The sequence below is a fragment of the Erinaceus europaeus genome, chromosome 2, assembly GCF_950295315.1.
Source record: "Erinaceus europaeus chromosome 2, mEriEur2.1, whole genome shotgun sequence".
NCBI lineage: Eukaryota > Metazoa > Chordata > Mammalia > Eulipotyphla > Erinaceidae > Erinaceus > Erinaceus europaeus.
Genome location: NC_080163.1, coordinates 60,157,373 through 60,173,273, shown reverse-complemented (window position 1 = coordinate 60,173,273; position 15,901 = coordinate 60,157,373). Strand labels below are relative to the sequence as shown.

The 15,901-nt window shown below is 40.6% G+C and overlaps 1 protein-coding gene across 2 annotated transcripts in view; it reads right to left on the bottom strand.

The window, feature by feature from the left end:
* Window positions 1-15,901, bottom strand: part of SH2D4A (SH2 domain containing 4A) — a 92,177-nt gene that overhangs the window by 45,417 nt on the left and 30,859 nt on the right. For both annotated transcript variants that reach the window (XM_060181628.1, XM_060181633.1), the window contains exon 5: window positions 699-779. In XM_060181628.1, the coding sequence (XP_060037611.1) occupies window positions 699-779 (81 nt within the window). The remainder of the gene's footprint in view (window positions 1-698; window positions 780-15,901) is intronic.

Below are 15,901 nucleotides of genomic sequence, written 5' to 3'. Positions count from 1 at the left end.
AAGACATCAACAACAACAACAGTAACTACAACAATAATAAAAAAAGAATTCCTCCCTTCACAACCTCATTTTGACAGCTTATTACTACCTTTTTTTTTTTTTTTTTTTTTTTTACATTGGCTGTGTGTGGGTCAAATGCTACTACAGCTTCTAAGTGCCAGCATCGTTTATTGAGGGCTGTGTAGGACAAGATAACTACCTAGAAGGATGGAAGAGGTGGGCTTGACCTGTGGGGGGAGAATCTTACCTCTACATGGATGTGAGAAATCTAAATGCCCAAAGGAACTCCTGCCAGAACAAACACCAGTGGCACAAAGGACAGGTTCACCGAAATAAAGAACATGTCAGGAACTTAATCTGAGCCCACAATTCTTGGCAAGATCAATGGTGCATCTATCATTCTTGGTAATCAGTCTTCCTTTCATGTTTGTAGCAGTCGAGCACAGTGACTCTGATTTGGCTCTTTGGTGTGTTTAGTAGAGGTGTCTTGGTATCTATTCTTTCCATGATACTCAAGACTATTCCAGCTCCAGATAAATAGGTCAAGAAGAATAGCTATGTTCACAAGCTTTTGAAAACAAATTTTACATCCTCCTGCTTAATTCCATTTATGCATGAGACTGACAGACCAATTTGTAAAATGTTAGTGTAAATGGCTATAGATTTAGTCCTCTGAAGACGGAATGTAAGTCTTTTACCTGGTGGAATCCATATGCCTTCATGCGATTGATAGAATCTGCCAACATTTGTTGAATATTTCTTGAGGAACTGGAAGGTGACTAAAAATTAAATGAGACACAATTTTAGACCATTGAGAACTGTACTGCAATTCCATAACAAACTCTGTTCATGCTTTTCTCATCCCCGTGTTCCCCACAGCTGTGCTCACTCCATGCCCTGCCAGCACCAGTACCTTCATTCCTGAGCTAATTCTGACTGAGGCAGCTGATATGTGAAGCTTCACTCTCCCCACTCAGGAGGACTTAGAATTGAATTCCTGCCCTGGAATCAAGAATTAGTGGTTTGCTCCTGCCAAGTGGGTCTGTGTCTTCCTCCTAGCTGGCCTGAAGTCCTTAACTGACTTCTAGACATCTCTTATTACTCTCAAGTTTAATCTTTTTCCTCTCAAAGCCTGCTCTAGCCTATTTCCTGTTTTAGGTCATGACAACTAGAGAGACCAAAAAAACACTTTAACCTCTGACATTTAATGGTGTCAGAGCCTTCCAGCCCCTCTTGAACGGAGGCAAACCTGGAATGCCAGGTTGCTGTCTGGGACACTGCCCACTTTCCAGTCTGGCCACACTTCTCTCACCCTCCCCTTTCCCTGATCTTACCCAACCCACTATCTAGACTTCTGATGCTCCAGATGAATTTCCCAGGTAGGAAATGGAGTTCCCAGGTCCATTGGTTTGAGTCCTGCTTTATTTCTGCCTGACACGTGCCAACCCCTCTGGGACTGCTCTGTAAACAAGCTGCCTCTCCCCACTGGATGATTTTTTTTTTATTAATAATGGCTTCCAACAGCTTTTATTTCTCATGTTTTAAAAAACTTAATTAATTAATTTTTTTGCCTCCAGGGTTATTGCTGGGGCTCGGTGCCTGCACTAGAATCCACTGCTCCTGGAGGCCATATTTCCCTTTTGTTGCCCTTGTTTATCGTTGTTGTTGTTGCTGTTGTCACTGTTGTTGTTATTGCTGTTGTTGTTGTTGAATAGGGCGGAGAGAAATTGAGAGAGGAGGGGAAGACAGAGGAGTAGAGAAAGATAGACACCAACAGACCTGTTTTACCGCTTGTGAAGCGACTCCCCTGCAGGGGGGGAGCCCGGGGCTCAAACCAGGACACTTACGCTGGTCCTTGCACTTAACCCACTGCGCTACTGCTTGACAACCCTGGATGATTCTTAAAATGAGGTCAGTTACACAGTCTCCAGTCACCTTGTACCTACCTACCTGAGTCCAACAGGGACCAGGACAGATGCCCTGTACAGCCACACAGATTCAAAGGGCTTTTACTGAGAAAGCTCTTGGGTGGTATCAAGATTCAGTGTGGAGACAGGTAGAGTACCGATTCATGTAACACACCAGGACAGTTACTCTGATTTGGCCCCTTTTTCACAATAGGTAAGCATGTGGTTTTCCAGCCGCATAGCATTTCCTATCTGCCCAGTGGTCTCTGTGTGCCCATGCATATAAGTTATCTCTGACACAGGTTATGTGATAGTGAATTTGCCACATTAGTTCAGACCTCAAAGGCCCTCTGCATACCTGCCTTCAGCTCACTTCCCACTTCCTTCAGACTAGAATGGTGTTAGCAGTCAGCACCATGAAAACACTACGAAAGCCTGAGGCTTTGATATGTGGCTTGGGACCTTTTGAACCTGAATACTTATCCTAGATGTTAGAGGGAAAGAGGTGAACTTTTTATTGCCACCAGGGTTATCACTGAAACAGGGTACCAGTACTACAAATCCACCACTCCTAGTAGCCTTTTTTTTTCCTACTTTATTTTTTGATAGGACAGAGAAAAATTGAGAGGGGAGGGGGAGATAGAGAGAGAAAGACAGACGCTTGCAGACTTGTTTCACCACTCAAGAAGCACTACCCCCCCCCCCCCCCCACACACACACACTCCAGGTGGAGATCTGGGTCTTAAACCCAGGTCCCTCTGCATGGTATTGTGTGTACTCAACTGGCTGTGTCACCACCCAGCCCCCAGGAGGTGAACTTGTACTGCTTTTGTACCATTGCCTTTTAGGTCTGTGACAGAATTTCAGTATAATGTGCTGCTTTGCATCCGTGTGACCCAGGTTTGAGTACAGAACAAAGCTTTGGTCTCTTTTATTCTCTCCCTGACTCTCTTGATCGAAAGTAAAAATAAATAACAATTTCAGTATAAGTTGATAAAACTGACCACAGCAATGTTTGGTGGTACACTTTTTTAAAGTTTTTATTTTAATACATGCACTCAACCAGGTGTGCTACTACTTGGCCCCTTAAAGTTTTTATTTATAAAAAGGAAATATTGACAAAACTATAGGTTATGAAGGGACAACTCCACACAATGCCCACCCCCAGAGCTTCATATCCACTCCCCTCCCTTGACAGCTTTCCTGTTCTTTATCCCTCTGGGAGTATGGGCCCAGGATCATTGTGGGATGCAGAAGGTGGAAGGTCTGGCTTCTGTAATTGCTTCCCTGCTGAACATGGGCATTGGCAGGTCTATCCATACTCCCAGCTTGTCTCTCTCTTTTCTAGTGGGGCAGAGATTTGGGGAGGCTGAGCTCCAAGACACATGGTGGTACACTTTAACCCCTCTGTTGAGACTTTCCTCACCACTCTGCTAGTGGATACTAGTTGCTGAGGCTCACTGTGGCCAGACACTGTGTTAATATTCTTTTACTGTTGTACTAAAGCACAGGACTTGAGAAGGAGGGGGGCTTTGGAGTCCTGATGCATGACAGTGGAAAAGGATCCAAGTTGGGAGTAAGAATATTTTGCAGACACCTATTACGGGGAGATAAGAAATTATACCCATGTGTCAACAACTGTACTGTAACCCATTCCACCCCTAATAAGATGATATTAAAAAATAAAAATTCCTTTTATTCTTCACAATCTCTCTGATAGATGGACACTAGTAAGCCCAATTTTCAGATGAAGAAATTGAATCTCAAAGGAGTACTGCATCAATTACAGAGATCACACAGATATCTTTGTGCCAGTTTATTCTTTTCTCACTTTGTCTACATTTTAATGATAAGAAAATTAATTTTTGCAAGGACCAGCATAAGGATCCCAGTTAGAGCCCCCAGCTCCCCACCTGCAGTGAAGCAGATCTGCAAGTGTCTATCTTTCTCTCCCACTCTCTGTCTTCCCCTCCTCTCTCCATTTCTCTCTGTCCTATCCAACAATAATGACATCAATAATAACTACAATAATAAAAAAACAAGGGCAACAAAAGGGAATAAATAAATATTAATTTTTTTAAAAAGAACATTAATTTTAAGTTAAACTATTCCTTTTTTTTTTTTCCACCAGGATTGTCACTGGAGCTTGATGTCTATATGATTTCATATGGCCATTGTTTTCCTTTTTCTGTCTTTTTTTTGCCTCATGGTTATAGCTGGGGATCCGTGACAGCACTACGAATGCACTGTTCCTGGTGGCCTTTATTATGATTTTAATTAATTTATTTTTTATTGGATAGGACAGAGAGAAATGGAGAGAGGAGAAGAAGACAGAGAGAGGGAAAGATAGATACCAGTAGATTTGCTTCACCACTTAGGAAGCGACCCCTCCCCTCCCTGCAGGTCAGGAGCCTGGGGCTCTAACCAGGATCCTTGTGCGGGTCCTTGAGCTTCCTATTATGTGCACTTAACTCCATGTGCCATGGCCTGATCCCCTTTTCTGTCTTTTTGATAAAGGTTACAGATAGAGAGAAATACAGGGACAGAATGAAAGAGAGCCATTTGTAGCACTGCTCTACCATTCATGAATGCTCTTCTCTGCAGGTAGAGACTAAGGACTTGAACCCAGGAGCTTGTGCATGGGGATGTGTTCACTCTCTTGGAAGAGCCACCACCCAGTCCCCCAAAAGTTGTTTATGCTTATTATTTATCAAAGTAATGGATCCATAATTAGCAAAGTAATGATTCCAAGAGGCTCAAAGTTTCTAATTAGTATATTTTGTATGATTTTTTCCCCTAGATTAATATTATAAAAGAACAAAGAGTTGCTTTACATTGAAAGCAGAACTGTATAGTAACCAGTCCTTCATTTTATAAACAAGTTAGAACTGTTCCAGAAGGTTTTGTGTCATTCTGTCTGTTGAAAAGTACAAGATGACTTTGGTTTATTTTGCTGTTTGTTGTTTCAGTCGTCTCCAGGTATTCATTCCTTTCGGCTGAGTTTTTTTTTTTTTAAGATTTAAAAAAAAGATTTATTTACTTATTTATTTCCTTTTGTTGCCCTTGTTGTTTTATTGTTGTAGATATTACTGTTATTGTTATTGATGTTGCCATTGTTGGATAGGACAGAGAGAAATGGCGAGAGGAGGGGAAGACAGAGGGGGAGAGAAAGATAGACACCTGCAGACCTGCTTCACCGCCTGTGAAGCGACTCCCCTAGAGGTGGGGAGCTGGGGACTCGAATCATGATTTTTACGTGGGTCCTTGCGCTTTGCACCACCTGCACTATCACCCGACTCCCTGGGCTGACTTTTTAAGACAGGGAGAAAAAGAGAGAAAGATTCCACACACTGAAGTTATTTTGCTGGCCTGCCGTGCAACATGACTTTGGAGGACTTGGGCTTTTGGTCTCTGAATAAATTTCTCCTTTTTTTTTCCTCCCTCCATCCCTCCCTCCATCCTTCCTTCCTTCCTACCTTCCTTCCTTCCTTCCTTCCTTTCTAAACAGAGCACTGCTCAGCTCTGGCTGATGGTAGTACAGGGGACTGAACCTGAACTTTGAAGCCTCCGGCACGAGAGTTTCTTTGCATAACCATTATGCTATCTACCCTCTGCCCTTTGAATACATTTCCACAATTAGGAATGTGAGCTGTAATAATAGGCACACTTTCCCTTTTTAGAAAATGATTTTTAAAACAAATCTCTTAAAAATGTTTATTTATTTATTATTGGATAGAGACAGGAGAAATTGGGAGGGAAAGGGGAGATAGAGAGTGAAAGAGACAGAGAGACACCTGCAGCCCTGCTTCACCACTCGTAAAGCTTCCCCTTTGCAGGTGGGTACCAGGGCTTGAACCTGGGTCCTTGCATACTACAGCGTGTGCGCTTAACCAGGTACACCACTGCCTAACCCTTTAATGAATTTTTATAATTATCTTCATTTATTGGATAGAGACAGCTAGAAATCAAGAGGGAAGGGGGAAATAGAGCGGAGAGACACCTGCATCACTGCTTCACCACTTATATTCCCCTTGAAGGTGGGGACTGGAGGCTCAAACCCAGGTCCTCATGCATTGTAACATGAGCACTCAACCAGGTGCACCTCTACCCTACCCTGACACTCTCCCTTCAGTGATATGAGAGCTATGGAGCATCATTTTGCTAACGGGATTAGCTTCTTCTATGTTGAAAATTAGGAAACAGGGATGTCCTGCTCTGACACTTCCTCAGGTATTACAGATTATGCTGCAGCTTTATAAGCTGCACCCCAACCTCACCCACCATTCATGTGTTGCAGAAGGACATGCACCTATGAGCTAGCAGAACTCTGCACCCATTTCTTTAACTTTTTATATTTATTTTCCCTTTTGTTGCCCTTTTTATTGTTGTTGTAGTTATTATTGTTGTTGATAGATAGGACAGAGAGAAATGGATAGAGGAGGGGAAGACAGAGAGGGACAGAGAAAGATAGACACCTGCAGACCTGCTTCACTGCCAGTGAAGCGACTCCCCTGCAGGTGGGGAGCCGGGGGCCCGAACCAGGGAACCAGGATCCTTAATACGGTCCTTGCGCTTTGCGCCACGTGTGCTTAACCCGCTGCGCTACCGCCCAATTCCCTTTGAACCCAAGTTTTATCAGTAACCTCTGACATGCTCAGACTTTGAGTGGTTTTTTTTTCTTTTCTTTTCCTTCTCTCTTCCTCCCTTTCTCCTTCTCTCTCTCCCTTCCTTCCTTCCTCCCTCTCTCTTTATCTCTCTTTCTGTCACTCTCTCTTTCTTTCTCTCTCTCTCCTACCTTCCTTCCTTCCTTCCTCCCTCCCTCCCTCCCTTCTTTCTTCCTTTCTTTCTTTTTCCCCAAAGCACTTCTCAGCTCTGGTTTATGGTGGTGCAGGGGGTTGAACCTCAGGCATGAGAGTCTCTTTACATAACCATTATGCTATGTACCCCATGCCCAGCCTTGAGTTCTTGAGCAAATTTTTTGGTTGTTCCTTGAATTAGTATCAAGCTAAAGTTCAAAGGATAGTGGTCTTTCCTATATTTCAAAATGTTGTTTACTTTGTTAAACAGTTTTCCTTCTGTCACTTAACAATTATTGTCGTCCACACAGGCATACCACTTTAAACACAAAATCTGAGTTCATTTTCCCTTACAGTTAGACCTTCAACTGAGCTATATCACTGTTTTCTCCCCATTTCTTTTACATAACAATCAGCTTAATATTTTTCATCATCATATTTATTTTCTTACTACTATTTTCCAGATGTTCAGTGCTTGTGTACTTATCAGTTAGTGGTAAAGGTTACTGTAATTCTGAAAATAACTCAAAACTCAGCACCATGTAACAGTAATGCCAGGGATCAGAGGGACTAGTATAACCACCAGCTCCATCTACTGGTCCCAGCCAGAACTGACACCCTTCCTTTCAAGCATTGAGCTTGATTTTTTCATGTATCAATGCTTACAAATTGGTTTTTCATAAACAGTTGATTAGTTTAACAACCACCCCACATATCAACACTTTCTTTAACACACTTCTATGTGTCTAAAGTAGACTGTGTACTTGAAAACTATCAACACCTATTCTGAATCACATAATCAAAGTTCTAGTTTTCAAGGTGAAGATTTGCTTATTCCAAAGTGTTAAAATAATATGAAGTACTTACATGAAATACATTTACTCAGATACACTTAATGTTATATAAACCCACAAAATAAACCAAGCACAGTATATAGACTGAGAATAGTTTGATTCAAAAGAGATTTCCTTTTATAAGAATAGTTAGAGGGGGCCGGGCGGGAGCACAGTGGGTTAAGTGCACATGCAAAACCTGGTGCAAGGATTCCGGTTTGAGCCCCCGGCTCCCCACCTCCACGGGGGATGTTTCACGGGTGGTGAAGCAGGTCTGCAGGTGTCTATCTTTCTCTCCCCCTCTCTGTCTTCCCCTTCTCTCTTGATTTCTCTCTGTCCTATCCAACAACAAGGGTAACCTGCCATGTCTAAAACATTGTTTGCCTTGCATATCAACATCATAAGGGTATCAAAGCAAAGCTGTAAGAGTATTATCCCTTTGTCTGTTAAAAGGGCAGATAAGAGGGACTGAATCCAATGTCCTTTCCATGTCTATAGCTTACTCCTTACACAGGATTCCCTGCAGAGCATGGGCTGCTGTTATAAATGGAGATACTGCAGTCACCTCCCCTTTACAACATTACAGCAACTTCTACAGCTGTTCATATTTGCTTTTTTAAAAAATAAAACACTACCATGGATTATTCATTAAAGACTTAGAAAAGCAACAGTAACTGAAGACAAATACCATCACAAACTAGTGAACTTGCTATAGATAACAAGTCAGAATGGTCTTCTCTAATCAGTACAGACTTATGAGTACGGGGGGATGAGATCAATGGTGGAGGGAAACTCATGATAAAAGGAATACATATGTATATGTTAAATGTTTTTATGTAAATACAAATTACATTTTAAAGTATAGTAATTCAAAACTGAATAAGCAGTTTGATGACTAAAAAAAATGCTTCTAGTAACATCAATATCACAGGGTTATAAATGCTACTTCCTTAGAGACTATGAGGACTAATATAGTTATATTCACTTTTAAGATTGGTTTGCAAAGCAGTTTATTCTGGCTCTAACTGAAGTCAATATTTATTATCTAGAAATAGGCTATTCATATGGATTGAAAAAAAATAAAGAATAATAGTCATGATGAAGGAAAAAAAGGAGAATGGCTGTAAGAAAAGCTGTTAGAAGACTTTGAACTCAGTAACAGAAATTGAGCAGTCTAGTATGTTGTACAGTGGATAGAGTGCTGGATTTGCAAACATGAGGTCCCAAGTTCAATCTCCAGATCACATATACTACAGTCATTCTCTTGTTCCCTATCTTTCTTAATTTTTATTTTTTTTAAAGAAAAACTTAAATAATTCTATTTTTAAAAGTAGAGCTATTCAATCAAACATATGCCAGATGACTTTAATTCCAAATTACTCAAAGAGTTCCAATAAAAAAGAACATTATCACCACTCCACTTTTATATGGAAGATGAGTATAATAAATTTATGAGCTAAAATTAAGAGCTTGCTTCAAAAACAAACTATTAGATTAAGAAATTAGTAATTTGTACACTTTTTTCTCTAGATGCCCAATAATTCATCCTTAGGTTCCCAAGCTCCATGAAGACAAATACCATATCAGCTGAAAGAAATACTACCTGTGAGGGTCGGGCGGTGGCGCAGTGGGTTAAGCGCATGTGGCACAAAGCGCAGGGACCAGCGTAAGGATCCCGGTTCAAGCCCCCGGCTCCCCACCTGCAGGGGAGTCGCTTCACAGGCGGTGAAGCAGGTCTGCAGGTGTCTGTCTTTCTTTCCCCTTCTCTGTCTTCACCTCCTCTCTCCATTTCTCTCTGTCCTATCCAACAACGAATTGCGTCAACAAGGGCAATAATAATAACCACAACGAAGCTCCAACAAGGGCAACAAAAGGGGGAAAAAATGGCCTCCAGGAGCGGTGGATTCATGGTGCAGGCACTGAGCCCAGCAATAACCCTGGAGGAGGAAAAAAAAAAAAAAAGAAATACTACCTGCAACCTTAGTAAAGATAATTGAGACAGACACTTAGTAGGGACTCAATAAGGACACTGCAAATACATAAAACACATTCCCAATCATTAAAAGGTCACAAGATTAGTTTTAATATTGATTAATATAGACTAAATTAAAATTCTCTGAATATCAGTAGTTTATAACTCACCCACTTTTTAAAACCAGGTCACTCAAATAATCAGCTACTTAGCACAATGGGATTCAGTTGTTTTGTTTCTAAAATAATGAGTGAAGCAGAATAATGGGGACATACCTTGATAAAGTTATGAAGAATGATAGCCTGGAAAGAGTAGAGATCTTTTCCCAAGGCAATCTAGACTAACAAGATAAAAATTGGAACAATCCTTTTAAGTGCTGAAAATATGGTGCATGCTTCCCGTAGAGTGGCTTTACTGAAACATGAATTAAGGCAATGGAGACCCCTGGGAATGTTTTCTCCATTTTTTCAAACACTGTTCCCAGCAAAATCTATGCATAGAGACAACTAGATATCCTAACTTAAAGTACAGAAGACTCTAATTATATTTAATTTTATGGCATATCTTTAACATCTGAGCTAGTTTGAACATCCATTTGTCAGAATGAATGAACATTTGCCCACATCTAACACATCTCCTCGCTACAGTGCCTCAAAGCCATGTACCAAAAGCTAAACTATATAGCCCCATCCTCAGAAAACAGATATTTGCAGTCCAATCAAGGTTGTCAGAACAAATCATTTCCCATGTGTAGAGTTTGAAAGGTCACTCTTACATACTCACCAAGCAGATACCTAAGATATGAGAATATATTAAGAGAATATTCAAAACATGTCTTTAAATTTGGTTGATTTGAAAAAATGCTAAAGGGTGTGGATGAACAGCCAGATGAAGAGAGGCACAAGGTAAAATCTGGCAGAGTCCCAAGAACAAGAGCTTTTGTCTCTGTGGAACTGGGGCCTTCCCAGGACAAGGGTGCATTTACCAAGCAGGAAGCCCTCCAAACTCTATCAATTATTGCTCTGTTTTACTTGGTATAGTTGATCCATCCTATTGAGATTCTTATGGAGGCTTCTTCATGTAGATATGATCAGTTATTAATCAGTTATCCAGTCCCTCTTCCCTTTCTAGAGACTTGGGGGTAAGGTAAGGAGCAAAAACCCAAGTTTTTAAATACTGGTTAGGTCTCGTGGGTGACCATCCCCAATCAGACTGGGAGTATGGACCGACCAGTCAATGCCCATGTTCAGCGGGGAAGCAATTACAGAAGCCAGACCTTCTACCTTCTGCAACCCACAACGACCCTGGGTCCATGCTCCCAGAGGGATAGAGAATGGGAAAGCTATCAGGGGAGGGGATGGGATATAGAGATCTGGTGGTGGGAATTGTGTGGAGTTGTACCCCTCCTATCTCACAGTTTTGTTAATGTCTCCTTTTTTAAATAAATAAATAAGAAAAGAAATATTTTTAAAAATGGAAAAAAAAAAAAAGAAACAACCAAGAAAAACACCCAGGGCCACCTTATAGTGAAATGTTCCTAGGTATCATCACTTAGGAATTTACAAATAATCCCTATTTTTAGATAAGGAAACTGAGCCCCAGAGAGGTTCAATGATTGACTCTAAGTGGTCAAAAGACTTCCTATCGCCTGACACAGGATGCCACATTTTTCTCTCCTGTACACTAGTTCCAGTGAATTGCTAATGTGAATCACTGCAAATATCACTAACGATTATACAAATAAGATTGTTACTGGGACTAGGTGGTGGCAGACCTGTTAAGTGCACATGTTACCATGCACAAGGACCCAGGTTCGAGTCCCCAGCCCCTACCTGCAGGCAGGAAGCTTCAGGTAGGGGCTGGGGTGTCTGTCTCTCTCCCTCTCTATCTCCCCCTTCCCTCTCACTTTCTCTCTGTCCTATCTAATAAAGCAGTGAAGCTGGTCTTCAGGTGTTTATCCTTCTCTTCCCCCTCCTGTCTTCTCCTCCTCTCTCAATTTCTCTTTGTCCTATTCAACAAGAGCAGCAGCAACAATGGGAAAAAAGATGGCTGCCAGGAGCAGTGGATTTATAGTGCAGGCACTGAGCCCCAGGAGCCCCAGCAATAACCCTGGAGGCAAAAAAATAAAAATAAAAATAAAAGGAGAAAATGGCTGTTGGGAGCAGTGCATTCATTGTGTAGGCACTGAGCCCCAGCAATAACCGTGGTGGCAATAAAAAAAGAAGTTACTAACTTCACAATGTACAACTCTCAAGACTAGAATTTTCTTTTGCCTTAGTAGTTTACTTTCCTTTCATTTATGTGAATGTTCTTATAGTTTTATATAATTTTTCTTGTAGTTTTTATATGAATTGTAATTTTCTTTTATGAGCGTTCTTGTAACTTTTTGTTTTATATGTTTATTTTTGTAGTTTTTGTTTTGTTTTTATGTGAGTGCTTTTGCTTGTTTACTTTATACTAAGCTCTGTCTAACATTGATTTTGAAAACAGAGCTGTTTAAATGGCTTTTAAAGTTCTGACATTCTGTGATTGTTACATAAGTTTTATTCTATATTTACCTTGATATTCTACTAATTGCATGAGAAATAGATAATTCTGCTCCCCATAAACAACCTTATTCCATTCTCCCAGTGGGGGAGAAGTGATAGGATGAAGATAAGAGTACTCTGGACTCCAGATCCATCAGCACCCAGAGAGACAGAAGGAAAAGGAGAGGGACATGTGGAGGTAGTTATGATGTCATGAGTGGCTTATAGGGGAAGAGAGGATTGAATCAGAAAAAGAAGGAGCAACTATGTATAAATGTGGACAGACAGTTGTAGAGAAGATGGTTAGCTCATGTCTAAAACTTTCGGGGAACTGTGGTGGAACATTCAGAACTCTGGTGGTAGGAATGGGGTGGATTCAAACCCCTGTTGACATGTAATTCTGTAATATAAAAATATAAAAAAGAAAATACATATATTGCTTATTATGGCTACACTCTACCATGATTAAATGGAGCATAATTATTGCTCTGTTTTACCTGGCATATCCAATATTCTATTGATATAAGCAATCTTGAAATGTTTCCTTCATGTGCAACAGAAGAGAATATACATCTAGAGAAGCAGGTACTGATTTGAGATTCTTCTTTTTCATTTTTATTCACATCCAATTAAATCCACAATATTCTAGCTTTCATTTCAAAAATACATTACTGCCAATGTGTTTACAGTGTGCCCCTTAGTGCAGCTGTGAAACCAACTTTCTTGAAAGGGTTGGGAATATGACTCTTTGTAGACAAGATCCAGGCAACACCAAGATGGTTCTGCCAAGATCAGTCATAGGGCATCTACTCTGGAGTGGGGAAATGGCTGTGGGTCTTTCCACTCAGCCTCCTCATTGAGTTTTAGTATTAACCTGCAATTCAGTCTTTTAAGGAGCTGTTCTCTCATACTGTTTTTTTTTTTTTTTTTTTTTTTTTTTTTTTGTCCTTTATGGAAAGTCCAAGCAGCAAAAAAAAAAAAAAAACCCTGAATTTTGGTTGCTATACAATAGCACCTCAAGATGAGCCAATGTCAAAAAATTCAGCCTATTCTTTCAAAGAGGTGGTCTTACTCTAGTATCTTGTTTCTGAATCTCTGCTTTACATAGCAAACAAGCCCAAATCCCATTTCAGAGACTGCATGTTTCTGAGCAGACAACAAGCTTACCGTTGGCTTGGCAGGGATTTGTGGGAGAAGGGAAATCTAAATGGAAGTGATTCACCATGCTCAGAAATCACTTTACAGGTTGCTCCTCTAATGCTCTCTGCCATGGAGAGAACACAAAGCAAAGGGAACACAACGCTCATTTAGAATAATACTTACACATCTACCTGGATTCTCCCTGTTTTCAATGCTAGAATGGCAATTTTGATGCCACTAGCAAAATATTCATTTTAGCATGTATTTTTGTCATCATTTATGACAGTCAAATGACAGTTATCAAAGTCTTGGGCTCATGCGGGAAGTGTGTGTGTGTGTGTGTGTGTGTGTGTAATACACACAGGTGGCACAGGAGCATAATAAAGGTGGAGAGACAAGCAATCTTATCTCTAACTCCATTTGAGAAAAGAAGCCAAGAAGGGGAAAATCTTGCTCAAGGCATTTCAATCTGCTAGCCTTAAGGTCTTGGGGGTGGGTATGCTCGATATTTGTATTTTAATTCTTTTCATCTCCTGTTTTGCAGTGTGATCCCATCTGAAGGTCATTTCTGTAAAAAAAAATAATAACCAGTAATTCTCTGGAGATAAAAATCTAAAAGTGAGTAGATATTCTTTTTGTTATTGTTGTTTGTTTGTTTGTTTCAAGGTATCCCATAGGGCAAGGGCATTGAACTAATTGATGAGTTTCCAGCCTAAAGATTACACATAAGCAAAGAAACATAAAGAAACTGATCTTTAAATTGTCGTGCTCCTGCCATTCTCCCTACCCCGCTCCCATTATAACTGCTCTTTTCTCACCTAATTCTCTTAAAGGAGAAGAATAAACAGGCTGAGTCGGAAGGCTACTTGGGGCGTCTAAGGGTCCCTGCTCAGCTGTGGGAACTCCCAGTTCTTCCCAGTTCTTCACTCTTTAGAGAAAGTTGCTTACATAGCTCACACAGAGTCTGCCTACACAGTACACCTTTCATGAATTCCCCATCAGATGTGACTTTGCCTGTCTGTTTCTCAACCTTCCTATCTGAGAACCTAGCTGGTTGACAGCTAAATCCTGATATTTACCATCACCTTCCATTCAGTGACAGACACCAGTAACAGTGAGTGTAGCTGTGGTCCACTGTGAACCACAACACCCACTAAATATTAAGCAGAGCATCATTTCAAAGTTTCCTAGGCACCATCATCACTGCCAAAAATAACAATAGGGCAAGTATCTTATATAGGGCAATAGCTTTGTAGAACAGAAACCATATTCTCAGATGTAATGGAGGCATTGTTTCATTCTTCTCTTCTGCTTTCCAGTTCACTCCTCCTCCTTTTGTTTCCAACTGTCATTGGAAAAAATAAAAATAACCAAGGTGGCCCTCATGATAAAAATAGCATCTTCTAATTGAAAGATTTCTTGGAACATTTTTCACTGCTTCCATCAGATGATATTGGTCAAGTATGTTCATATTTACACATTTTCTCAGCTTTTTTTGAAAAGAAACAATATTAATATTTTAAACCATATATAGAAAGGATTGTTCTCTTACGGGACATCCCCAAATCCATGAGTTGCCTTTTAGAACAGAAACTTCATTCCCAGCATTAGAATTCCACTGTAAAGTTGTCAGCACTGCTGTTTTCTGGCATCTAATACTTGATCAGGAGGGTTACTTTGTGTTACTACTTGATAAAATGAAAAGTTTAAATCAACATATTAAAATATTTTGTGTTTTATCTAAACACTGAATCAGGGATTAAACAACTTTTGCCAAAATTCCCAGACTTGCCTCATATGACTTTTAAGGTTGAAGAGTTGGGACATATCTATTGTCAGTGTTCAAGAAAGGGTCTCCTTGAATGAAACCATCCATTGATGAAGTTATAAAATAAATATTGTTCTTTTGGTATAAAACAATTCAAATATGGTGGCTGGGCGGGGACTCATCAGATGAAGTGCACATGTTACCATGGAAACCAATTAGCTACAACCCACCTGGAACTTGGTTATGTCCTATCTAACTCAATGCTTTCTAAGTGTTGCTTCTCTTTTTTCCAGTGGTGTTAAAACTTCTGAGACACAGACATTGCCATGTTCTTCCTCTGTGATTCCATACAAAGTCTGCTTCCATAAGTTGAACCCTTGGCAAATTTTTGTTCAGGGAAGAACTGAGTCAGCACAGGTGCCCAGCAGTGTAAAGTCACCCATGTGTGCAGGACGCAGAAGAGACAAGCTGTGAGTGTTTCTAGTTAAGACAACCCCTTGGGTTTGTACTGGGATTTGAAGTTTTCCAAGCATGACTACAATGGATATAGTCTCTCATCTAATTTTTACAGAAAAAAACCCAAGAGATTAATAAGGCAGCTTTAGTTTTTTGCAGTACAGGGGAATAAACTGAGGCCTTCATGCATGTGGAATACCGTTGCTACATAATCCCCCCAAGACAATCTTTTTATTCTTTAAATTTTTTTAAAAAGTAGAGACACAAAGGAGATGGGGGGGAGACACCACAGCACCACCCTACCATTATGGAGTCCCCCCTCCTTTTTTTTATTTGTTATTGGATAGAGACAGAGAGAAATTGAGAGAGAAGGGGAGATGGAGAGGAAGAGAGACAGAGACACCTGCAGACCTGCTTCACCACCTGTGAAGCGATGCCCCTACAGGTGGGGAGCTGGGGGCTTGAACTGGGATCCTAACTGGTCCCTGCGCTTTGCACCAC